The 24,845-nt window shown below is 37.0% G+C and overlaps 3 protein-coding genes across 4 annotated transcripts in view; 1 reads left to right on the forward strand and 2 right to left on the reverse strand.

Moving 5' to 3' along the window:
- The first annotated feature begins 1,835 nt into the window (after positions 1 to 1,835).
- LOC135691790 (uncharacterized) lies at positions 1,836 to 14,244 on the forward strand. Its single transcript, XM_065209764.2, has 11 exons — positions 1,836 to 1,920; positions 2,617 to 2,690; positions 3,201 to 3,272; positions 6,883 to 6,939; positions 7,801 to 7,887; positions 8,577 to 8,636; positions 8,912 to 9,202; positions 10,023 to 10,046; positions 10,437 to 10,689; positions 11,875 to 12,158; positions 13,743 to 14,244. The coding sequence occupies exons 2-11, from the start codon at positions 2,633 to 2,635 to the stop codon at positions 14,102 to 14,104; spliced, it is 1,548 nt and encodes a 515-aa protein (XP_065065836.2). The 5' UTR covers positions 1,836 to 1,920; positions 2,617 to 2,632; the 3' UTR covers positions 14,105 to 14,244.
- A 2,904-nt stretch (positions 14,245 to 17,148) lies between these two features.
- LOC135691795 (androgen-induced gene 1 protein) lies at positions 17,149 to 18,238 on the reverse strand. Its single transcript, XM_065209773.2, has one exon. The coding sequence runs from the start codon at positions 18,033 to 18,035 to the stop codon at positions 17,340 to 17,342; it is 696 nt and encodes a 231-aa protein (XP_065065845.2). The 5' UTR covers positions 18,036 to 18,238; the 3' UTR covers positions 17,149 to 17,339.
- A 214-nt stretch (positions 18,239 to 18,452) lies between these two features.
- Positions 18,453 to 24,845, reverse strand: part of LOC135691788 (tuberin) — a 92,039-nt gene continuing 85,646 nt past the window's right edge. The window contains exons 43-44 of one of the 2 annotated variants that reach the window (XR_016144535.1): positions 20,127 to 22,677; positions 18,461 to 18,756 (exon numbers count right to left, since the gene is read on the reverse strand). Coding sequence is in view for 1 of the 2 variants with exons in the window: in XM_065209760.2 (XP_065065832.2) it covers positions 22,468 to 22,677 (210 nt within the window). In the remaining variant the exon portion in view is untranslated. Of the gene's footprint in view, positions 22,678 to 24,845 lie in introns of both variants that reach the window. The other variant, XM_065209760.2, reaches the window with a different exon arrangement.

A 24,845-nucleotide genomic window follows, 5' to 3' on the forward strand; every position in this document is an offset into this window, starting at 1 on the left:
AACTCAATAAAAAGGCTGGATAACAGGGTTGATAGTTTTTTTTGTGGCTTCAAGCCAAATCAATGTTGGAAAAAGCCAAATTTAGCCAAAATGTAAACGAGGCAGCAAAACAATAGAAAATTTCAAGTTGTAAACGAGGCTAGAAGTAACATATTTTGTTCAATCTTTAGGGTGCTTGACCCCTTTTAAGCCTTACATATTGCTTTACCCACGGCTTAAATTTTCCACTCTTGTGAAAATGCTTAGGTATTCTTCAACTGACTGATGGAACACTTTTTCATTGTATTCATAAAATTCTAACACATGATGTACATATATGTAAGGGAATCCATTTTTAGTAAAATTAAAACAAAGCAAAAGGGGAGCAAACAGAAAATTTTAGGCTTAGCAGTTTTTGCTCTCAGAATATTTACCCTTCCCTCAACATTTTATCATCGGATTTAGATGAAGTACAAGGTCAGTCCATACGACACAATCTCCTCCAAGTCCCCCTTCCCCTTTTCGCATCGCGGTCATTAAACCCTGCTTCAACAGACAGAAAGAATGAAGAATAAAGCGAAAACAACGTAGCAATCGGACAAGGTGGATAAAATCACAGATGTTCAACAAAGTGTAAAAATCACAGTAAAATATATGCATTAACTGCTTGAATTGTAAATTACTGTTAGAATGATGAGAAAAGAAAGAAGGTAGGAAATAAGTACTTATGCCTGTACTTGTGGGAAAAAGCCAAAATTAAGCTAAAAAATGACTTTAAGCCAAAAGGAATTTCTGAAGCCAAACAAGTTCGAAAAAACCAAATTCCTGGAATTTTACTGAAAAAAAGCCAATATACCAACCCTGCTGGATAAACCGTAAGATATTATCAATCGATAAAACCGTGCATTCTTTCCTACATCAACTCAACAACCAACTACGATCAACAACAAAACCAACAAACAGGTTTGGAGTAAATTACACCTAAGCTACCAATCAGAAATAAGAATAATGTTACTGGGATTAGTCATATTGCAATAAGTTCAATACGCTTACACACTACCTCAGCAACGATTGTGTTGACTGCGAAAACTAAAGAAACAGAACTGTAATTAAAGACACCTAAACAATACCCTATATATCTACACCATTTCTAAAGAAAAAGTGTGGGAAAATGCTGCGCAGTGGAAGGTTCTCCGACATTAGCTTTCAAATATTATTTTCTAGAAAATCCTGTTTCATTACTTGTAAAAAAGCTTGCAACTACCAGGTATAGAGTCGCTCTGTAAATAAACTGCTTTTTCGTCATTGCTGTTGCACTATACAGGTGCATTATGATGATTATTATGACTTATTAGTGTAAAGCATAGTATATAATATTTTTGGTCCCATCTTGGATTCTGAATCTCCATACTCTAAAGTATATAAAACCATCGAGATCATCTCGGTTAGGTGAGAAATCAGATTTTCACAGCCATAGCCCTGCCTACAGTTCATAAAGTTATGAACTGAGACCAAATTACAGAGGTTTGATGGGGCAAGATCTTGTGCTCATCTGGTCATATCTCAGCCAATTTGTGATACCTTTTACTTATTTTGCAGATTTAGAGGTATTTCAGGATGTTCTTTTAGGTTATGGAAACAAATTTCAAAACTTCTAAAAAAAGATTTTTGTGTCGTTATCATTTGACAACTCTATTGACGGGAAGGTAATTTATTGCTCTTTTGAGGAGGCTCCCATTACTGGTTTAATTACCGACAATTTTTCAATCGGCTTTACAAATGATCTGCACCCATATCTTTATGTCTGTACCTCATAAAGGCGATTGAAATGGCATTGAAAAGGCTCTTGTGATTAGAAGATTATAAAAAGCTGCGAGGAGCTTGTTTTTCCCAGTTGCCACATTGCTCTAGGAGTGAACAACACCTGAAGTGCAGTACGAGGTATGTTTTTCGTGTTGACTTGTTTTAGTGCAGTCCTCAGATAATTGTTGTTTTTGTGCAACGCAACTATTTAAAGGTAATGTGTCCATATAAAAGGAATGCGTATACCCAACTTGTCAAGCCACCCATCAAAATAACAGTTTGCGATTGGTTAGTATTCTTGCGATGCAAAACTGCTCATATGAAAAGCTAACTTCGCAGTAGGATAGATAAACGGAACGGCCGTAATGGCTGGGGCGATGACATGAAAAATCGTATGTCTCTAAACCTCCCCCCCCCCCCCCCCCAGAGTCGCTTGCTTAGGCTGGACACATTACCTTTAAGGGTATTGGTGACGGGTAAGGAGAAGTAGGTCAATTCGCAAAAACAAATAACAGCATATCAAGAATTCTTCATATCAATGGTACCTAATTTCCTTAAACTAGCTTTTTAATCGAAGTTGTTTTAAAGAAGAACATAAGATTTCAGCATAACTTGGTCCGATTTCATTTTATTATGAAGCTATTTTAGAAGAAACTTTAAAAAGAGAATTTACTCGTGGTCCGATAGGAAGAGACATCCGATAGAAAGGGCTATCAGAAGGAAGCCACACCACAACACGTGCTTTAAAGTGCAAAAAATCCACATTTTTATAGCATCTCTGCATTAAGCACATTATTCACAGACACGCCTAAGTTTCTATTTTTCCTCTTTTAGGCAACGACAATTCAGGATGAGGTCGGTCGCTTTGGCAGTCGTCCTCGGCATAGCTTTGATTGCAATAGCCAAGGGTATGTTCATATTTTTATGCCCATTTCGTTAAAAAATTATTAGAAATGTAATAATTAAGACAATCCGAATCGCAGCCTGTCACAGTTATTCATTTGAGGTAAATGAAGAAGCGCGAAAGACATTTTAAAAACTAGGCTCTGTTGTGGAATGCTGCGAGGTTGGATGCGTCTAGCAACCAATTATTGTTAATGCATAATTTTTGTTTTATGTTACTAACTAATTATACCATGTTACCATAACGGAGAGTTGATATTATTCACAGAGGGGTTATAATACAATTAACTACGTTTCATGTGTTATGTTTTTCGCATCAGTAGTTACGAGTAGAGTTTGAACTAACACGAGTGTAAATTGATTGCCAGAAAAGATGTTTGAGATAAAATTTGACTTCTTCTTTGTCGCTGCTTAACAGTGTAACCAGCGGAGTGTTGGGTTATGAAGTTCCCAACAGGCTCCTCATTTTTAGAAAGTATCAAAATAGCAGACCTAATGCAGAAACCTTTTTTCAGGTGATCCCGTTGATGAGCTTGACAATGTTGAATACCAGGAAGAGTCACAAGGTGACGAGCTCGAACTAAATGGTAAGAGTCATTATTGCTAAAACTCATCTACAGAGGTTCGATAATTTTCGGGTGTTATGTGAAGGGCAGTCAAGCTCGAGCGGTATAGAAAAGTACAGGTTTCACATTAACATTTTCATTCAATGAACAATAAACATGACTCCAGTGAGACATGGAACACAAGTTAAATTCTAATTACAAACTACTGTTTGAATAAAAAGCTACGCGGAAACACGTGATGAACTTAGCCAATAATATTTTAGAAAAACAGGAGAAGTGACTAACATGATATAAGCTTGAGCGACGATACAATGTAAGAAAAACAGCCGAGTCATATACTAAAAGTAGATACCGAAAAGGAATGAAAACTAGGGTAAGACGTAGGTAGAGCTGAAAAGATGTAATAAAAGTTAGTCATTAAGACCCTGTTTACACGGGATCGATCCAGGCCGGGATCGATCCCAAACTGGTACGGATCGGCCTTCCGTTTACACGGGAACGCTCGGGATCGATCCGCTATCCGTGCTTATTTGGGTTCGCTTTGGTAAGCGTTCCAGTTTGGGATCGATCCAGTTTGGAATCGATCCCGTCTCGTGTAAACGGGGTCTAAACTGATCGATCCCGTCTCTCCCGTGTAAACAGGGTCTAAACTGATTCGGAAAGAGCGGCTAAACTAGAATAGAAAAAAAATATCTAAATAAATGAAGAAAAAGGGGGTATCGTGACAGTTACATTGCTTAAAATAAGGGCTTTCGTCAGATTGATTTCAGACCAAAACGAAAGACAAGAAGGTAATCTGACAATTATTCCAACTGGCCACACCCTGTTTCAAAAATGCTGTTTGATATCTTTTATAGCAGACTTCCTTCTTTCACCTCAAGGGTGATTGGAGCTGTTCTTACCATTTCGGACAAGCGGAATTTTGGCTGATAATTTTCTTTTTGATAGAATTTAGAACAAGGGCTATTTATCCAAAAAAGGTTTGGTTTAGAAAAGAGCCTCTCCTTTTAAGAGCAACCTCTTCATAACTGGAAGGCCAAAAGTGATAGCAGTAAACAAAATTGTTATCTTGTTTGTGCCTTGATCCCTTTGAACTTTTCTTTCAAGATACCTCCAAATTGCCTTGCTTTTACAAATTCGGTATCAAATATTGAATAACCTAAAGCTGAATTCACACTAGAAGCGGCGCATCAGACAGCGTTTCTCAATAGAAGCGGTGCGTCACACGGCGTTTTTCAAGAATGGTTTTTAAAGACTCATTGCTAACAATGAGCCTTTGCGAGGGTACAAATTATCCAGGCAGCAATCCAAACAATGCCAGTAAACTTCTATGGATTAACCATAGTTGATTTTCAGACTGTCTGAAAATGCATTATGGGATCCTTGCGTAGCGCAATCAATGGCAGTGGTATTGGACTTGATTTCAGTTTAGGTCTCCCGCTCACGAATTTGAAAACTCGCTGTAGATTTATTTCATTTAACATATGTTCTATCTTTATTTGGTCGACAAAATTCTGTGTGACCATACTTTACAGTTCGAGAATATTTGTACGAAACAGTGTTTCTTTAGCGATATTGGCGTTTTCAAAGAGAGAAGAATAGCTTGCTTACAAAACTCTCTTATTGTTCTGATCAAGGCTGGTCCCATGAGGGGGTGTGGGAGGGTGTAACACCCCCCCCCCCAAGAACAAGGATTTGTGCTTTAGTCGGTAAAATTGGGATTTTAGTCGGTAAAATTGGGATTTTGACGGGGAGATAATCTTTTTTATATTCTCAGACGAAAAATTGTCCTTCAGGTAATTTTTAAAAACATTCAAAGATATTAAAAAGTTCTGCAGTTTAGTTTTTCCGTTGATCTAGAAGAGGATTTTTAGGGACATCATTGAAGAAGATTAATCCCAAGAAATTTGACAAAAGCAGAGACAATTTTAGTCTGGGAGATGCATTTTTAGCCACTCTTGAAGGCTTGATTCTAAAAAATTTCTTTCGCGTCGGACCCATCCGTGGTGGCTGGGTCCTCCTATGTCACTAAACGTGTTTGTTAGCCCCCCAGTCTTAATTTTATGGCACTGTCTCTGAAACTGCGAAGCACAATTCTCCAGGATCGTCTACAATCTCTTACGCCAATTTCGTGCGAGAAATACTTTTCACAGAACTTATCTGTTATCAAGAAGTGGATCCAGTTGAAGCACAGACCAGTTCGATTCAGTGTTTCTAAAGGTTGAGTCAACTACGTGACCACAAAAACTTATTTTAGAACTTCCATAAAACTAATAGTTTTACAGCTGAAGTTGCTTTGTAATTGCTGAAATTCAAATATTAACAATCCTAAAATGTTCTGATCGCATTAACTCAGTGTAATGCTGCCAAAATGTACTCGGTAGCCTGGTTCTGATGCGGCACATTGCAAAAAGTTGGATAAATCCAACTAACCGCATCTTGACTCTTGACGCATTGCCCAAAAAACGCTATGCCTATCCAATTCATCAAAAATGTGAACCTTATTTGGGCAGCGGCAAAAAGGCGTGTCTAGTGTGAGCTAGTGGGAGATCAACATGTTTTGATCAACATTTCATTTCAAAAGAAAACATTTTGAAAGGAAAACTTGATTAATCCCACGTACATTGTTATGTATTGCTTTCTCTTATGCCAGAGGAATTTTGCTTATTTGTGAATGAGTAAAGGTTGTTTTTCTGATGCATGGAGTCAACAACGCCAACATGATCTGTTCGGGAATGATGCAAAATTGTACCAAAATAACTAAAATGGGTACTTGGCACAATTTTTTCTACTGGGAACCCTTTTAGTAGCAATTCATTTTCTATATGTTTTTCTTGATATTTTCTTATCCCCAAGCTAATTTTATCTATATCTTTGGCTATTGATAAATTCTCTGAACCAGACTGTTTATAAAACTTCAGTAGAAATAAGCAAGTATTTTCTAAAAGAGGCGTTTTCAGGCGTTTTAGAGGGCAATTTTATCATCAATCACAGGGTCTTCAACAAAGGAGGGGATCGGGGTGCATGGCCTCCATATCTTTTTGCACAACAATAGAGCTTGCCCCCCCCCCAAGTTTAGAACTCTAAAATAATATTTTCTAGTTGTTTAGTTCCTTTATTCCACGGTTGTGAAAAAAGCTATGTACTATTTCTCCAAACAAATGGTCAAATGTAAAACCATAACTAAACAAATATCCTCAGTTATGCACTGCGCTCATGCCTATTTTTCACGTAGAGTTCCGACGTGATGACGTCACAAAAATATATTTTTGCAACTTTTCAATTTTGACAATGTAAATCCAAAAGTAATTATGATAGACCTCTGATTATGCAAAATCAATTGAATGTATCAAAAATTGGCTGAGAAATGGCCATATGAAAACAGGCTCTTTCCCATCCCAATCTAACCTCTGTAATTTTTTCTTGGTTCATAACTTCATGAATCAGGCCAGAATAACTGTAATCCGTAAGCAAACTTTTATTGACCATATCTCGCTAAATTTTGAACATATTTAACTGATTTTGCATATTAATAGTTATTTTATGCTGTTCTTTCAGATTATTCCAGATTTCTTTCTTAATTTCTTAGGATAAATTAAATATGAATGACAGTGATTATTTCCTTCATCAGAACCGAGCAGTATTTCAAATACTGAAGCGGATAGCCTTGAGCACAACAAAGAGCTAGGTAAGTTGGTTCTAGTTTCAACTAGTCACACTTGCCATATGCTTCTTGAACTATGTAGAGCATTTGAATTGTTGTTTCATTCTAGAAACACAACAATATTTAATATAGTTAATGGTTCATGCCACGGGGGGGGGGGGGGGGCAGGGCATGGGCAATGGCCCCCACCTTTTTGCGAAGCAAGTAGTTTTAGAGATGCAGTAAAAGGGAAAAGCCTTGGTCCCCTACTTTTGCAAGCCTCCCCCCCCCCCACTTTCAAATTCTTGGCGAAGGCCTTGTATTTTCAATCATGAACAGGTAAAACTGTTGGGTAAAGTATTCAGAAAATTGAATTAATAGGTTTTGTATCAGGAGTTTTTTCCCGTGCCCTATGTATTATGCCAGCAAACATCTCTTTTATTTACTTATCTCTCTTGAGCGAGCAAATAGCGAATTTGGAGTTCCTTTCCACTTGTTAATACTATCACTATCAAATAAAGACACTTCTTGTAGACTGGGACTACTGAAGCTGGTTGACAGAGGGGCCTAATAATTTTTCAAAATGTACCTAAGATCAATCAATTAAACGTATTGCTGTTGGCTCTTAGTATTTTTAGCCCTCCAAAAAAACATTTTTCGCAACCCCTCCCCAATCTGTAATATGTTGGCTGTTGGGGCCTGAAGCTATGGTTAATCAAACATAGCGTCAGGTTTTTGTTGGAAGAAGTATCGTGTAACAAAAAACATTAACCTATAATCTTTCTTCGAGGATGTAAAACAAAAACAAGATATAATCATTTTGATACTACTGTTGTTGCATATTGTATAGAATATCGTGTAGAATATAAAACCAAGGCCTCAAAAATTTTCTTACTGCTATTTTAGAAGCGGATGATGCAAATGATGATGATGATGATGCAAACACGAATGATGAAAACTCCTTGGACATCCCTAACTTTGAATCCGATTCTGGTAAGGGGTGATACAAGCTAGTTTTATATTTTAAAATAATGCGATGCGTGTTGTAAAGTTTTATTCCTCTCTCAATTTTCACGGCAAAGACAAGGAAGACACCCCTGATGGTGTTATACATTTATATATTTGCACTTTTTACTATAGGCCTTTATCGCGACTACACTCATTTTTTATAAGAAACAAAGGTCGATGTTGAGTACTCCAGTTTCTTAATGAAATATCAATACTCATTGTTTCCTAAGAGTTTCTTAATTTTGATGTCATGAATGATGTTATGAAATGTTTGTGAACTTTATTTATCACGCCAAGAGATTCGCTTCCGCTCTGATGCTGTATTTAGATGTGGGAAGTATATTTTTATCCCTTGTGTCTTAAGTTCTAGGCCAACAGAGCAATCATGTTCTTGGATTTTACAAAATTTTGTTGTTCTCAGTTTTATCACGATTTGATAGTTTCCTATTTTTTTTGCTTCGAGTACTGAAGTTTCTTAATTTTTTCTGACTGTCTAGTACTCATTTCTTATAGCCGGTTTCTTGTAAAAAATGAGTTTAATGGCGGTAGCCTTTTCCAGTCTAGGATAGTTGCTGTAAAAATTATAGTTCACGTAAAAAATGTTTGAATTCCTTCAAATACGATAGTAATATGCTCCCACAATAGCTCTTATGAAAGCCTAATATTTTTTTTAGATCCATCAGAAAGCAGTTTAGAAGATAAAGACACTTTGGTGAAAAATGATCCCAAACCAGGTAAATATGCTCTTCTTTTTTTCAGTTGAACTGATTATGCTCGCGTATATTTATTTCTTATTCTAAAAATGTTCGAAATTTGGTCTCGAACTCCACGACACCCCTGGCTAAAAAAACAACATGAAAGCGCGAAAAGATTCTTCGCAGCGTTAAGGCATTAAGATTTTTTCTTTGACAAGCATTAAGGCTTGAAGTCCCTAGGAAAATGTCACAATCACTTCACGATCCCAGATCTGTTTTACCCAAACATCTACAATGTTTACCCACTTCTTTAGGCTGGGGAGGAAGAAGAAGAAGGTCCAGGAGAAGAAGGTCCAGGAGAAGAAGAGCCAGAAGAAGAAGAGCCAGAAGAAGAAGAGCCAGAAGAAGAAGAGCCAGAAGAAGAAGAGCCAGAAGAAGAAGGTCCAGGAGAAGAAGGTCCAGGAGAAGAAGAAGAAGATGGTTCGGGAGAAGAAGACGAAGGCTAGCAATTTTCAGAAAGAGGTATTGGAAAAGAAAGTTCTTCCCGTCATGCAGAAGATCAAGATTTCATCCAGGAAGACGCCCCTTAATAGGATCACCACGTCGTAAGCAGTCAACGTTAATTTGCGTTTTGCCTTGGAAGCATAGAATAGTGCTGTTTAAATTAGCCAGGAAATTGTGCTTAAAGGCAGTGTGCCGCGCCAATCATTGGTTTACCAAAATGAAGAATTAAATTCATATATCAGTGAAGTCTCTTACTTGCTTTTGATCAGTTGTACTAATTTGCCACGCTTTTCTAATTTCGAAGACAATCTCTAATTTCTAATTTCAACAAACAATAGCCATTTAACCGCGCGGCATACTGCCTTTAACTGCTTTGTGTCCTAAATTTTATTCCTTTAACGAATTGGTTGCTGGGGTCGTATTTTGCCGTAAAACCAAGAACGTTGTAAACAAATAATAAATTAAGACAAATTGGAATAGATTCGACTTTTATTACAGGACCGAATCTCCTATGGCTTTCCGAACATGCTAGGATTGCAATTTAAAAAGTTTCTAAGATATTATGAATGATATCAAGTTCTCGAGAAATAGACAAGTTACTATAATTAATGGTATTTTTGCACAGAATGTTCTTTATTCCGACACCGTCTTTGGCAGACAAAGATGGTAAATTATGTTATTCATAGCACATTAGATTTACCTATGTAGGGAACAAAGTATTTTTTTCCTATTTTTCGTAATGATTTTTTCGTGTTAACAATAAGTGTTCTTCCAAAAAGATGAAATATTGAGCAAACTGTTCTTATCATAACTGAAAAAAGTTCCATGGTTCAGTTTTCACGCCTAGTTGTCTTTTACCTTGGATAGGCGGATTGTTATTTATACTGAGCTTTGTATCTAAATTTGATTTTTCATTTTCAGGAACCTGTATCAACTCCAACAATTGTAAGTAGATTTCAATTCCTGAATAATTTTGATAATCAAATAAAAATCCTTTTCCCAGGGGATCAGGCCTATTTTTGGACAAGGATTTATGGACTTGGAATAACATCTCATTGCAAATTAGAACAAGTCCCACAATCATTACATTCAAAGGGAAACTGAAGGATTTCCTACAAAATTAGCATCGTTTCCGAAGCATGATCCTTAGGATAGCCAGCATGATGATGATGATGATGATGATGATGATGATGATGATGATGATGATGATGATGATGATGATGATGATGATGATGATGATGATGATGATGATGATGATGATGATGATGATGATGATGATGATGATTAAACTGATAATCTTTAAACTGATAAATGCATTTTTTTGGTTTTATCTAGTATACAATCAAGCGAGATGCTGGGCACCCAAGATATTCTTGGGGATTGGTGAGCAGTACAATCCTTCGTCAGTCGACTTCTTCTTCCGTTATGTTAGACTAATAAGACGCAACGGCTTCCGTTATCAGGTGGTCAACCACAATCCCAGAGCCAACAACCTACCTAATGGAAACTCACTCTATTTTCTGAAGTCGAAATACAGAATTCGAACACCGTCATCGACAGTTCCTTTTTTTAGAGGTTCACATCCAAGGTAAGCGTGCTACTGAAAATGTCTATGATAGAAGATAGATTTCTCATTAAAAATCGGCTAAATTCTCACCTGAATGTTTTTTTTAATAGAAACATGTCTCCAACAGTATCAAAAAGGTATTTTATGTAGATAGATCGTTTGTTTATAATGTGGCTGCGAAGAAATTATTTCGAGCCCCTAACCATTTACTTCTTTATTATCCTCGTTCTTTCTTCCTAACCTTTGCAAAATCATTGCATGATAGTTTTAGGATTCAACCGATAAACAAAACTAATCAGCAGGGTTTTCGCAACACATTTTAAATTTGATTGATTTTGCTAAAATGTACCGTGACCCGTTACTGGCCTTTGGTGCCTTTACAGCTGAGAAATCGCTGAGAATTGGCCTCGCCTTGCCTTGTTGATGATGTCAAAAAATTAAATCGTTTGAAAAGACTGCAAGGAAAAGACAGTAAGAAATATTCTGAAATGTAATTTAAGCTAATCTTAAAGGCGTGGTCACAAAATTTTCTGCTAGTTTCGCTTACAGGGGACACTCATATTTACAGAATGTTTAACAATTTCCCCTTGCTTTGGGGTTAAGATATAAAAGTCCTTCAAGAAAACTGAAAATTTTCCCGATAAAAACCATCCCAACGAAATAGAAACTGAAATTCTAAAACGCTTGTCGGGGATTTTGCAGAATTTGCTCCAAAAAGAGCGTTTATAACTTTTGATTTTTAGATGTTTTTTAGATGAAACGTCTATTATTTTTAGATGTTTGCTCAAAATTTTGGAAAATCAGTTTTTACATATAGAGCTTTCTCGCCATACACAATTCAGAATAAAAACGTGAGAGGATTTATGAAGGAAACAGACAGAACAGGTTCAGCCACAAAAAGCTACATATGAAGATTATTTTGCTTGATTAGCCAACCATTGCCACGTAAAAATACCATTGCTTTTCAAAACTCATTTACAAAATGGGTTGTTTTCCCAAATTTTTAAGGGTGTTGTCAGCAAATATTTTCCAGTCCTCTTTGCCCCTCCAATCTTGCAAACCTGGTTCCTCAATAAACGCCACTGGTTGCATCCGAAATTCGACAGAACCTAAGTCATTTTGGCGACAATTCATGCATCACGGTCTGTACTAAACAAATTGCAACCGTCCAATCTCAAGGAGCTAAATCCATGTAATTTATTTTAGGTATGTTCCAATCTACACTATGTGGAGACAGTTCAGGCAAGGAAAAAATGTCGTGAGGGATTTCATCTACTGGGCATTCTTCCCTTACAATCGAGGCAAGAATGTATGTATTGGAGGTGCAAAGTTTGGCAGATGCTTCGGAGGTTGCACTGTCATGGGAAATCATGTTGGCGACTGGGAGCATGTAACTGTACGTCTGGTAAACAATAGGCCATCAAAGATGTATGTAGGTGCCCATAATTTCGGCGGTATATATAGCTGGAATGGAAGGACCTTTGCTAAAGGTGGGTTCGCTATTATATTTTCACAGGCAGTTGTATTTAGGAAACTTTGTGCTACTTTTAAACTTTGTGTGTTGAGCAGCGCAGGGCTGCAGACAGAGAGGGGGTAATCGGGGCAAGTACCCCGGAAGCCCGGCCATTCTGGCGCCTATAATCATAAATCTGTATTGATTTTCATATTCTTGGTGGCCTTGGAGCAGGACGTTATTAGTTTAGTCCAATTTTCTGAGCATATTTTTGAACAGAAGCGCAAAAGAAACTACGGGATCAGTTCCAACTAGCGGTAACTGGAGTGAATTCTCCAGGGTCTGAGAGTTTTGTGGCTTTATGTGCAGTGGCGTAACGTAGTTTGAGGCATTTTCAGTTCCATGACTAAGGGTCACCGACCAAAAGGGGCCCGAAGTTTTTTTACATCTATGTTCAGAAATACCCCTTATGGCGTCAATCGAAACATTCTCAATTTGACTCTACAATTCATCCGCAATACTAGTCGGTTTGAATAGGGCAGTTTCAATCTAAAATGTAAACCACGTAACTATCTTTTATCTGTAACGTATTTTTATTTCCTATTCTTATATTTATGTGTATATATATGTTAATGCTCTTGGGGTATATGTTAATACCTTTTGCTCCCCAGGGGTTTTCGTCCCAGTAGTACTGTAAAGTAGTTCTTGTTAGTAGTGCAGACAGTGATATGTATTGTAACTTTTTGTTGGATTATATCTAAAAAAATTCAAAAATTTGCACAAGTTCATATCATATTCAAGAACATTCTTCAAATGAAGGTTATGTATCTTAGCTTTCCCTAGTAGTCGAGCGAAAAATTATCATGTTCAAATCATGCCAGTGTGTTTTACATACTATCAAGATGCAGGATTGCATTTTTTTCCAGTTCATAAATCGGGCCCCGTCTCAGTTTTTTCTGAGGCGTAAATGCCTCTGTTACGTCCCTGCGTAAAGAGTGTAATAACACGTACCTGATATCTAGGTTTTTCACTGGTGTTCAATAGAGTTCTCAAGTGTGACGTCACAAAAAACTATTTTTAGAATTTTCGAATTTTGACCACATAATATAAAAGAACACCATGAAATACTCCCATATATGAAGAATCAGTTCAATTTGTCAAAAAACGGGTGAGCTATGGCCAACAGAGGATTTGAAGTTTGCCAACGGATTACTGTTATTTTGGCCTGGTTCATAAAGTTATGAACTGAGACCAAATTACAGGGGTTTGATGGGGCGAGAGCTTGTGCTCATCTTGGTATATCTCAGCCAATTCGCAGATTTAAATGATTTTGCAGATTTACAGGTCTGGTTCATGATGCTCTTTCAGGTCATAAGAAAAAATTTCAAAAATTCTAAAACTAGGTTTTTTGCGACGTCATCACTTGACAACTCTACAGTTTTGAATTTCTAAAATTGTGGCAATCTTTTCTCGGCTTACATAAGCTTAAAAAATGTGAAAGTGTTTGCAAAAATCAAGTGTTTGTTGAACTATTAAAAAACGTGAGGCAAATACCAAATTGCTTTCAGATGATCTTGAAATAAATCTGCAGCTTACAATGCTATTTTTATGTTCCATCCAGGTAACGATAAGTTGACATTTTCAAGAGATGGACACCCTATTGTCTATTCTGCGGTTGGTTCTCACGGTATGTGGACACGACGTGGAAGGATCACATACAAAACAATCAAAAACGGAGAAAAACTACAAGATCTGGTATCAACCGGAACAGCTTGGGATACATGGAGAAAGATGGTTTTGATCCCCTATTCAAAGCACAGGCATTACAGAGGAAATCTGAAGTGGATGAACTTCAAAGGAAGATGGGGCGACCCAAAAAGAGGTTGTGCTTTACTGGAAAAGATTTCTGGAGAATGCAGGCTTAATAGTGGACCGACTGGACCGGCCGCGAAGTCTGTCATGACAAGCACCGTATTGAACTAAACTTTTTTTTATTTCTGGAAAGACATTCTTGGGATGAAATTAAAATGAGCCCAGGCTCTTAAGCTAATTTCATTTCATTTTGTTACTAATCAGTAATTTTTATTTCTGCACTTTATTCACTAGAAGCAAGGAATTGAAAAGGCGTATTTTTTTGTCATCTGCAAATGAGATCAGATATCAGCAGAACGCATCTGTATAATTCTACCCTGCATCACTTTCGGATCAAATTAAAGTCTACGTAATCTAGAGCACTATCCTAGCCAGCTACATACAATAACCAAACAACTTTTCTTAATAGAGGGCCTTAATTTGTAGACGGCATTTGGTAGTGGTTATTTTCAGAATTTTTCGAAAGTTGGAGTAAAGCAAATAAAGTAGCTGTAAAAAATAGCCAAGTGGCATAGTTTTAACTACGGAACTGCTAGGTAGAGCGACCTACAAGCCTTTAAAGTTAAGCCATTCGAGATGCTTAAAATGCTATTGAACGATGCAAGTAGCAAAATCAGCTTTTGCCCCAAATATCGAGTTTCTACCTTTATTTTATGCCAGTGACACATTTACCCATGGGCCCGGGCCCAGGGACCCCCTAAAATTAGGGGGCCCCCTTCAAAATTTTAAAAGCCTTTAAAGTGCTCTTGATTTCAATCTTGTGTTTGAATAGAGCTAGGGGGCCTCGTAAAGCAATGAACTCCATTTTAAGAATGGAATATAGGGCATGGTCACAAGAATTTTCAGCTCACTCCGCTCGCAGGGGGTCTCGTATTTTGTTTTTACACCAGGACCTTCGAAACTATCGGTGGCCCTGGCTTGAGCTTTCCCCAGTGCAATGACTGCACATAGTTTAAGGCTCAATTTGCCATACAGAAGTTTCCTTGGTGAAAAATATTTCACTATGCTGAAAAGGGTAAATAAAAGTGTGAACTAAGGTCCACAATGTCACAGTAGCGCGTTTTTTCCTTATGTTTAATGGCAGCAGATTTTGATGTACTTGAAGTTTTAAACCCCAATAAATTCATCGAAAAGTTTTCAGCAGTTGGGTGGTTTTATTGGGAATGTATTGAAATGTGAAATGGATACTAGTTTATTATTCGTGTCTTATAGTTGGTTGATTATGTTTAGCCAAGTACAGTGCACTTGACACAAATTGTTTGGTATATTTTAAGGGGCCTCAATCAGCTTTGGGCCCAGGGCCCCAACAGACGTAAATGCGGCCCTGTTTTATGCCCATAGATTATGTCAAGAGGCTTCATTTTTTAGAAACAACTTTAGCGCCCCATTCTCACACACAAAAGCCGTTTTAGCACTCATTTCTTGGACTTGAGTACGGCCTGGCTTGTTACGTCTTTGTTTAATTCAAATATGTCAGGGATCTAAAAAGGGTAGTGAAAGTGAACAAGGTGAATGCTTCAAAGGGTGTTAAAAACTAGAAATAAGACCAGGGGGTGCAAGTCAGGTTATTTTTAGGGTTGGGAGCTGTCAGATCAAGGCAAACCGACATACTAGTAGGCCGCAAACAATTGAATGATACTGAATAGCCTTTTTTGGTAATTTGATACTTAATATTTGGCATTTTTTGCTAAAGCCTCCTAGCCCCCCCCCCCTCCCTGCTCCGCGGTGCCTGAGGAGAAGAGGATCTCAAATGAATGGTAGATGCCTTATGTCACACCTGTAAAGATTATGGAATGGCATTAAATGCAAAATAGACAATGTAATGTAATAATTATATCTAGAAAAGAAGAGGATTGTAGGAATAATACCAATATAAAGGCAAATGGTATACAACTAGAAGTTGCTAAATAATACAAAGATCTTTGACAATGGACCTTCAGACCAAAGACGACACTTGATGAAGATAATGATGATGGTGATGATAATGACTACATATTCAGGGTTTCTTATTAAAGGAACATGCACTATTTTTTTCTTTTTTTAATTGGCAAAAGTCTGAATTCCACAATATTATTCTGCAAAAGGGAAAATTTGCAGCATAATTTTTCACAATCAAAATATTTTTTTCTTAAAGTGAGATAGAGTAATTCTCCTATGAATGAACTTAAAACTACAAATCAGCTTTTGATTTTGGCAAATGCTGCTAACAGCATGTTTTGAGAACAAATTCTATAATCCTTGGAATGTAGCTACAATCCCGGACGAAAAAGGTTGAGACTTTTCAAGGAAAGCTTATATTTTCACTTTCCTTTCAAAAATAATTCCCCCCCCCCTTCCTCCAATTCAATGTTGAATGCATGATTTTGAAGGAGAAATGATAGAACTACAAATCCAACATTGATTTGGGGGGACAAGGGGGATTCAAAGTTATAGGGGCGACATAAAGTAGAAAATTTGAGAAATTTGCATTTTGTCTCTACAATTTTGTCTGGGATTGTAGCAAAGGTTCTAGGATCTATCACAGAAACAGTCAGTTAAACTATTTGAATTGTTATTAAAGCTCAATTTACAGACAATGGGAGACATGGGCAATGCCAACAAAACAAGCAAATATGCTGACAAATGACATAATTTATCGGCAAAATAGTGTCTTAACCAACAATTTAGCAAAATCTGGGGGCACTTTCCCAACACCCACCCACCCAATTTCAGACACTGATGTCTGAAATGTTGATGATGATGGGGGTGTAGGGGATTTTAAACTCACAGAAAGCTATTAAAAATGTTGGTCTGAAGGAATATTATAACACAGGAGGGTGGCTACTGATTTGCCTGTTACAGAATTGCTGCATAGGTCACTGTGAGTCAACTGCACAACAAGCAAAATATTATGACTTAACAAAGTCCTTGGGGCCTGGGTTCAAAGGATTTGTTACATCATGATTTATCAAATAAAAAGTAAAAAATATTCTTAGAAGGAACAAGAGTAGGAAGTTTTATGATTTAAATCAGCATAGCTGTCTGAAAAAGTAAAGATTCAAAACTTTGCCATTAAAAATTTGTTATTGTGTTAAATTATTTCTTCTATTTCTTATGTTATATATAGATTTATGACACATATAGCTTCAAGAAAATCTTCAAGAAATAGTCCAATAAACGTTTTTTGTTACAAATTAAATTTCATTTTTATGGGCCTAGACTGCTCTATTACACCACTATCTTGATCTCCATACAACATTTATTTGCAATAGAACAAAACTTAAGAAATAATTGATTTGCCAATGAAAAAATTTGTTGTGCAGCAATCAGAGACCTGAAATTAATTCTTTAACAGTGCTATTAGTGTCTAATGAAGCTTTTTTGATGATTTCTTGTGTTGCCGAGTGTTGATTGCATGGCCAATAAAAAGAAACATCAATCCGAGCATGTACGCAGTTCCTAGAAATAAAATTCTTCCGGACCAACCAAGAACCTTGAGAACAGGGTAAACCCAAATATCAGCTCTGTAAGCAATCCACAATATCCAAATGACATACCCAATACAAAATAGCGTGAAACCAAAAGAAGCTTTTATTCTTGAAGGGAAATCTTTGTGCCTCACCAAAAATATCTGGATAAATGACAATATGAACGGCGCTGTATGCGCACAATGGTTGTATAATCCATGAACTGGGATCATGTGTCTCAAGCGGCTAGGCAACATGAGTTCTGAGTTCACAACCATTACACCCCAGAATGCGATAGTCACGATCGCACTTAAGGGGAAAATAAGTGAACCGAAAATAGTATCTCGCCATTTCTTCAACACAGTGCGGTTGTTTTCTACTTCCGGGTTATGGAACAGAACGTTCCACAGCTCTGAAACAAATGCTAGGCCATAGTAAAGAACCGAAATAACCAAGTTGATGAAAGTCAAAAACTTGAATCTTCCTCCGTAAGAATTGGTTACACCATCTATAAAGATATTTGCAACGTTGTGGTACAAAGTTGCTGTAAATATGGCAAAACAACAAATGTGGATGAAACGCTTTGTTGCAGCCATCTTTCCGATTTGCTACTCAATCTGATCAAAGTCCGAGAACTCAGACGATTTCGTTGAACCTGAACGAGGCGGAAGTAGGTTTGCCAACCACTGATCGATCAGTGGTTTCCACGATCGATGATTGGAAACATCAAACGAGTGAGTCTTACACAAGGCGCAGGGCAGCATTAGGTCAAGAAATAAGGTTGCACATTACAAGTGAAAGGAAGCTAGAGTTCATGAATGTAACACATATTTTTGATAAAAATCGCAGCAGTTTGTGTTATTATATATTTCTTTGAAAAAAGCAAACATTTAGGTTAACTAAAGCTAACCTAAGTTAACTAAAGCTTTTCGTGTGACACTCTTCAGAGTTTAAAACGTCAGAACATAGATCGAAAACGCCATTTACAAGTTTTGTACCACCAAAAGATTGTTTATATATTTTTCCTTCCCACTTGCTACCTATAGAGAGCCCTTGCATTGAAATCTTATGAAGCCCCAATAATACTCTGTGAATATCACCGTTTTTAAATGCAAAATTTATCTTGAATTCAGCACATTCATCAAAATTGACGCTTATGCAATAATGCCTGGCTTCTACATCTTACCTTCATTTTAGCAGCAGCAGAAATTTCCATCTTTCGTTTCTCGTTCCAGCAGTGGCTTGATTGCGGTTCATTTTTGACTTGGTTTATCTCTTTTGGTGTATCTTTTCGTCTGCAAGACTTTTGGCTCTTTTCTGCAAGACATGCAAATATAACGATCTTGCATCACCCCCTACATTTTTTCAAAAATAAAATATTTAAGCAAAGCTGGAAATTCCCCTTAAGTTCTAACGTGAAAACTATACAACAAAAATGCAATTCATATAAGAAAGTTTAAAAACTGATAGTGCATAAACAGGTAAAATATATATGGAGCTTCAAAAGCTAAGAAAATTTAAAATTACCCTTTAATCTAGTAATATCAATTATCTGGAATACATTTTCACGTTCTACTAGAAAAGAAAGCGAACATTTTTGCTTGGCATGAGAGCTTTCTTGCTTTGGGGTGATTTTATTGGACTATTTTCCAGCCTTGCGTTAAATTTTCTAAAGTCAAATTATCGTTACATTTTATAAATATTTCTTATAAATATTATTATTTATCGTGGCCCATCATGTCAGGAAAGCATCGATGCATGACAATTAGAAATAATCTTACCACCGAAAACCAAGTTGCTGAAAAAATTGTAAAAGGAAAACGACAACAAGCATCTCCAATGTTCTGATACATTTTCCCATTTTGGCAATTACAATAAAGGAAAAAGTTTCATCATTCTTTTCGGCATTAAGTTAGCAATAAACGAATCATAATGCTAAATCAAATAACAATTTTCCTTAATAGACTCTAATGGCCGTAGATTTCAATATCTATCTTGGTTCAATACCCATTAAGGTTAGGTTTTAAAGCAATTCTAAGAATATTGTGGCTTGAAAAATTATTTTATCCTTGTAAAAAAGTTTGTAGATGCATGTCCTGGCAGGAAGGATAAGGGACACTTGGAAAAAGAAATTTTCAGACAACGAATGTACAATGCCTGCTAAAAGTCTTGGTAAACTAACACCAGTTTTTGAAGTGAAATTCTGTCATCACCCTCCCCCCTTTGAAAAATATTGGTTTACTACAAAACGTTTTTTCCTGAGACTTGTATGGTATTTGTGTTAACTATCACCCACTCTTGGGGAAGGGGGAGCTGAAGTAAAGTATTTGGGAAATAAATTGAAAATTTTAGAAACAGTAGTGTTACAAGTAATTTTGACAGCATTGTAGTTAAAATTGTCTTCAAAACTTCATCCAAATTTAACTTAAAAAAACTTTCATGCACCCAATGGGAAAAAACTGGCAAAGCATGTTGCAAAATTGTCACCAGCGGGTAGAATGATTAAAGCCAATCGTTTTGCTGCTACTTTCGAATTTTTGGTGACAAAAGGCCAAACTTTTGCACAGGCAAATTTGAAACTCTTTATCAAAATTGTTTGTCTGGAAACGAGAGGAAGTGGGATATGCACGTTTCATTGTCAAATATCCTTGTACGTGGCTATGAAGGTTTTGTAAATATGGACTTACCCACGTCATTTGATTTTTGATTCTTGTCTCCACGAAAGAAATCATGCAGTTTTTTACCTTGAAGCACACGTGGTTTCTGCAGCACACGTGGTCTCTGAACTTCATCCATGAATCACAAACAACAGAGATTCAAAATAAATTCGAGGTTAGAAAATACACTGCAGTTTGTACTAAAGCATGTCTCTAGCTGAAACCAACTATGGAAAGAACCAAGAAGGAATACTTCCCAAAATTGAAGACCAATTTTGGGAGTTTTGTCTCTCATTTCGAAAACATTCAGACAACGTGTAGTTCCCTGCATTTGCACTGAAACAGTTTTAAGCAAACGCACGTTTCACAAGTTGCGATTTACTAAGAAGCAGACTTTGAATGGTTCAATAAATTTGACACCTGAATACAAACAAAACTTCGTGAAAATGCTATTCTGCATTTTCCCTGTAGAGCACGGGTACAGAACTTGAGATTGCTTCGAGGTTCGCTGTCAGCCTTAAAGAACAAAGGTCCCACGTGCTAATGCCACTGGATGGTGAACATTCTTAAAAGCACGCAGAATAACTGGATAGGCAAAAGAAGCAATGATCCTTGTTCAATCAATCTCATTTCTCTAACTAAAATATATTAGCACGAGTTTCTAACTGTGTTATTGAATGATCTGGACGTCTGCACATACAATCTTATAAGAATTTGAGCCTCATAATTGGATGTAAACAAAAACAAAACTAAGATTGAATGGAGGAAAATAGGAACATTTTAAGAGCATTTTGACAACATTGCTCGGACTTATCTTTCACGGCAGGATGTCTATATTTTTAGCCAAGATAAAGATCAAGATTACCTTCATTATACACACAAAATGTGCATTTAAATGTTTTCCCGTGTCTAGACATCTTTGACTTACATCCAATTGAATAGCAAATTAGGATCAATCCAGCCTAACAACTTTTGGGAAAATCAATATCATCCGGCCTGAACCTCTGTTTACTTGTTCTTCTAAGAGCCGTATTTTGCTAACAGAAGAGGATCCGTTCCTATAATTTTCTATACTCGTTAGAGAATAAGCGACTATCAGTTGGTGAGCTAAGTGGAAAGCTCAAAGAAACTAGGCTTAGATGGCTAAGGCACGTAACCAGAAGAGAGGATACTTGCGTAGGGAGAAGAGCGAGTAGGGCCTCCGACGAAGGGGTTGGGGGGATTTCTTAAGCCATGGTCTCCCAATTTTTTGCAAAATAATATAGCTCTTTTCAAAGTCTTTTGCAAAGGCTGCAGTAAACTATCATCTGCGTGTACAATTTGCTTCACATTTCTTCTGTGATGACAAACAATGAGAGAATGTGATAGTGTAAAGCGCGTTAAAATTTGCTTGTAGAGATGAAAACACAACTAAAGCGCACCAAAAGGGAATTTGTCGCCCCTTTGAAAAACCTGAAGGGAGAGCTGAACAATTTGATCAGCGACCAACTGAAATTCCGCAAGAAGGAATAAGAAAGGTCTCCAACGAGCAACTACGAGCAACTACAAGCAAATTTTAACGCGCTTTACACTATCACATTCTCTCATTGTTTGTTTTCACGTAGTTCTATAGAATTCTACTGGACATATACTGTTCGAATCTTATTTATAAATCAGCAAAAGCAATATAATATAGGCTTGCTTTCTCTTTGCTGTTTGCTTGAACACCACTAGAGGAGCGGGGCTTTGAAAGTAGCAAAAGAGTCCTAGATACCTTACACAACAGAAGTAAGTAGTAGAAATGGTCTAATTTTTGCATAAACCAGCACCCTAGCACCGTTAGAGCGACATATCATAGACGGATTTAAAATTGTTCTGCTAAAAAGTTGTTCGCGCAGTTCACGATCGGAGGCACGTGTCGAATTTGTACAAAACACTGCTGTTAGGGAACAGGTGAAAACAAACGGAACAAGAGATAATCATGACAACTACTTTCTCTCAATAACATCTTAAATCTTGCTACTGTTTCGCAATAAATTTGAAAACACGCTGTCCTACTTCTGCATAATCAGTTGTTGATGTCGCAAGAAGTTTCAAAATGCGTCTTGTTCTCTCTTATTTGGCACTGATTAGCTGAGAAATGGCCGCACAAGCCCCATCAGATCACTGTATTTAGTCTCCTTCATTTTCAAAATTTTACCAAACATCAAATATAAGTATCTGATTTTGTAATTTCATGGTTTTCTTGAAAGTTACATGATCAAAGGCTAATGACGTCACACTTAAGGTCATAATAATTACTTAAATCACAATTTTTTTTTATCACCCCAGACCCGGTAGTGATTGAGTATTCCTTGTGACAATTAAACTGGTTACAAGCAAACTTAGTGAATCAAGTGTAATCCGTGAAATCTGGATTTGATGCTCCCACTGTCTCAGTTAATGGACTCTTTGAAGACCCAACAGTTGAAGATGACAGCAAGCCTTGGTTCTCTGTTGCCGCCTTTGAGCGAATTCTCTTGATCTGCCTTAATCGTTCCAACCAATTGCAGCCATATGCGTCGCTCGGTTTGTTCTTATTGCGATGAAGAACAGTGGCCATCTGCAAGGGGAAAAAGCAAATTTAACAGAAGTTGTGAAAAGCAAAATTCATTGATTTGTGGCTTCTTCTGTTAAACGTACCAAAGTCGTTCACGAATTGCAGATGCCTGTTTCAAACTGACTTCGATATAACAGAGGGGGTCTAGAAAACGAGAAAACTGAAAAACTTTTTTCCTTATCAGTGCTTCAAGCGTGGCTTGGGTTAAACTTGCAACTAAACTTACATTAGTTACATTAAAAAAGAACAATGAAAAAAGCAAACCGTTTGAGGACGTTTGAAGATATGAGGTTCATTAAGGATAAAAAACAATTCTTTAAAGCTGTCCAGTTTTTTAAATGAGAAAAATATAAAGCCCAACAAAATTAAACTGGTAGAAACGATACCACTCTGTCTGACAATAAAATAGTATCACAAACGTTGAATAATCAGTTTGTATATATTACTGAAAGCGTCAATAAGGGGGGGGGGCTACAGCCCCTCCTTAGTAAGCATCTAGCCCCCTCCATCGGAGGAAATTTTAGGTAATTGTCGGAGAAAATTTGACAAAATAGCGTAAGAAAACTGCATATTTTAGTCATTTTAGCCCCCCCCCTGTCGGAAGCTCCAACCCCTCTGTCGGAAGATTTTTGGTGCCACCTCTGATGTTACCTGACTTTAATTTGATAATAGGCAAACAACACCTGATGAAAGTACAGCCTCGTCACTATTAGATCAATTGAAATGCCTTTATAGCCATCGTTGTATTATAATAATCAAGGAAACTTTGCATCATTTTCCTAAGTTTAACATTGAAAACGTAACTTCCTGAGATGTAAGAAAAATGGGTTACAACCTAGAGGAAGGCAAGTCAACATCAGCCGATAATATGTCCTTAGAATGGCGATCGACGTTGAATGTGAACCATAAGCTACAATTTAATCGCCCTCATTTAAAAAATACATATCCCTTTCCTATGAAAATGCTAATGTTTGTCTTATTTTCAAAAAAGAGATTCAGCTAGTGAAAAGAATTATAGACCAATACGTGTGCTTCCCTCGTATTTGAGAGAATAATTTTTAATGAAATCTTCAATTTCATCAGTGTTAAACTGTTCTCTTTACTTTGTGAGTTCAGAAAAGGTTAGAGCACACATCACACCCTATTACGACTTATGGAAGATCTTCAAAAAAGGTTGGATAAAAATATGCTGCTAATGCAGTGCTTATGAACATATCAAAAGGATTTGATTGCTTACCTAGTATATTTCTACTAGTGATTTGATGGAGATAAAGCAGGGAGTTCCTCAAAGATCAATCTTAGGCCCGTTGCTTTTCAACTTGGAATTTAGTATCCCAAGGGCTTCCAAGCGGAACAAGAAAATGAAGAGGCCGGGTCCTTTGCTAGATAGAGCAGCCGATCACACTTCAAATTGCGTGGTGTGTCGCGTGACTTATCAAGACCGAATAATGAGATTTTCCACCATTTCATGAAATTAACAAGGAGCAATTGATAAGGAGTTGAAGTGATCTTGCGTAACACTTCGCAACTCATCTACAAAAGAGCGCATGGTTACTGATTTCTTTCTTTAATCGACTCAAATATTTGCACCAATTCTTCAAGAACTTTATATTTTGTTGCGATAATAAGCTACAATGACGCAAAAAAATACTGCAGCCTTCTTGAACGCATGTCTTTCATAACAAACTTATAAATGCTTCAATCAGCATATCAGATCTTATAAAATTAAAAACCTTAACAAAATAGATTAGCAAATAATATCAGTATCTTAATATGTGTGAAGTCGGCACAGATATTATATGAAAGTAGCAAACGGATTAAAACCACAGCACTGTCATCTTGCAGGCTGCATTTCTCTGCCTGAGCACATTGGCGTTTAAGAGACTATTTCAGCTTGGCAAATTATAAGGTTTTATTCTACAATCGGAAAGATCTGTCGTAATGAGGCGACACCATAGCGTAATCATTATAATATACCTACTAGATGCAAAGCCAATGAAAGTTCTATTCACTTTTGCAGCAAAGAGCGGTAAGACTATAGAAAGGCAACTTATTCTTTGCATGGATTTATGCAAGGGGAATTTCAAGAAAAAAGATTGGCTTAAAAGTCACTGAGCAGCTTAACTTCACCGAACGCTTACCAAATGTACCACGAAAGAAAAAAGGACCAA

Source organism: Rhopilema esculentum, chromosome 13, assembly GCF_057945365.1.
Source record: "Rhopilema esculentum isolate cy_ngs chromosome 13, ASM5794536v1, whole genome shotgun sequence".
NCBI classification, from domain to species: Eukaryota; Metazoa; Cnidaria; class Scyphozoa; order Rhizostomeae; family Rhizostomatidae; genus Rhopilema; species Rhopilema esculentum.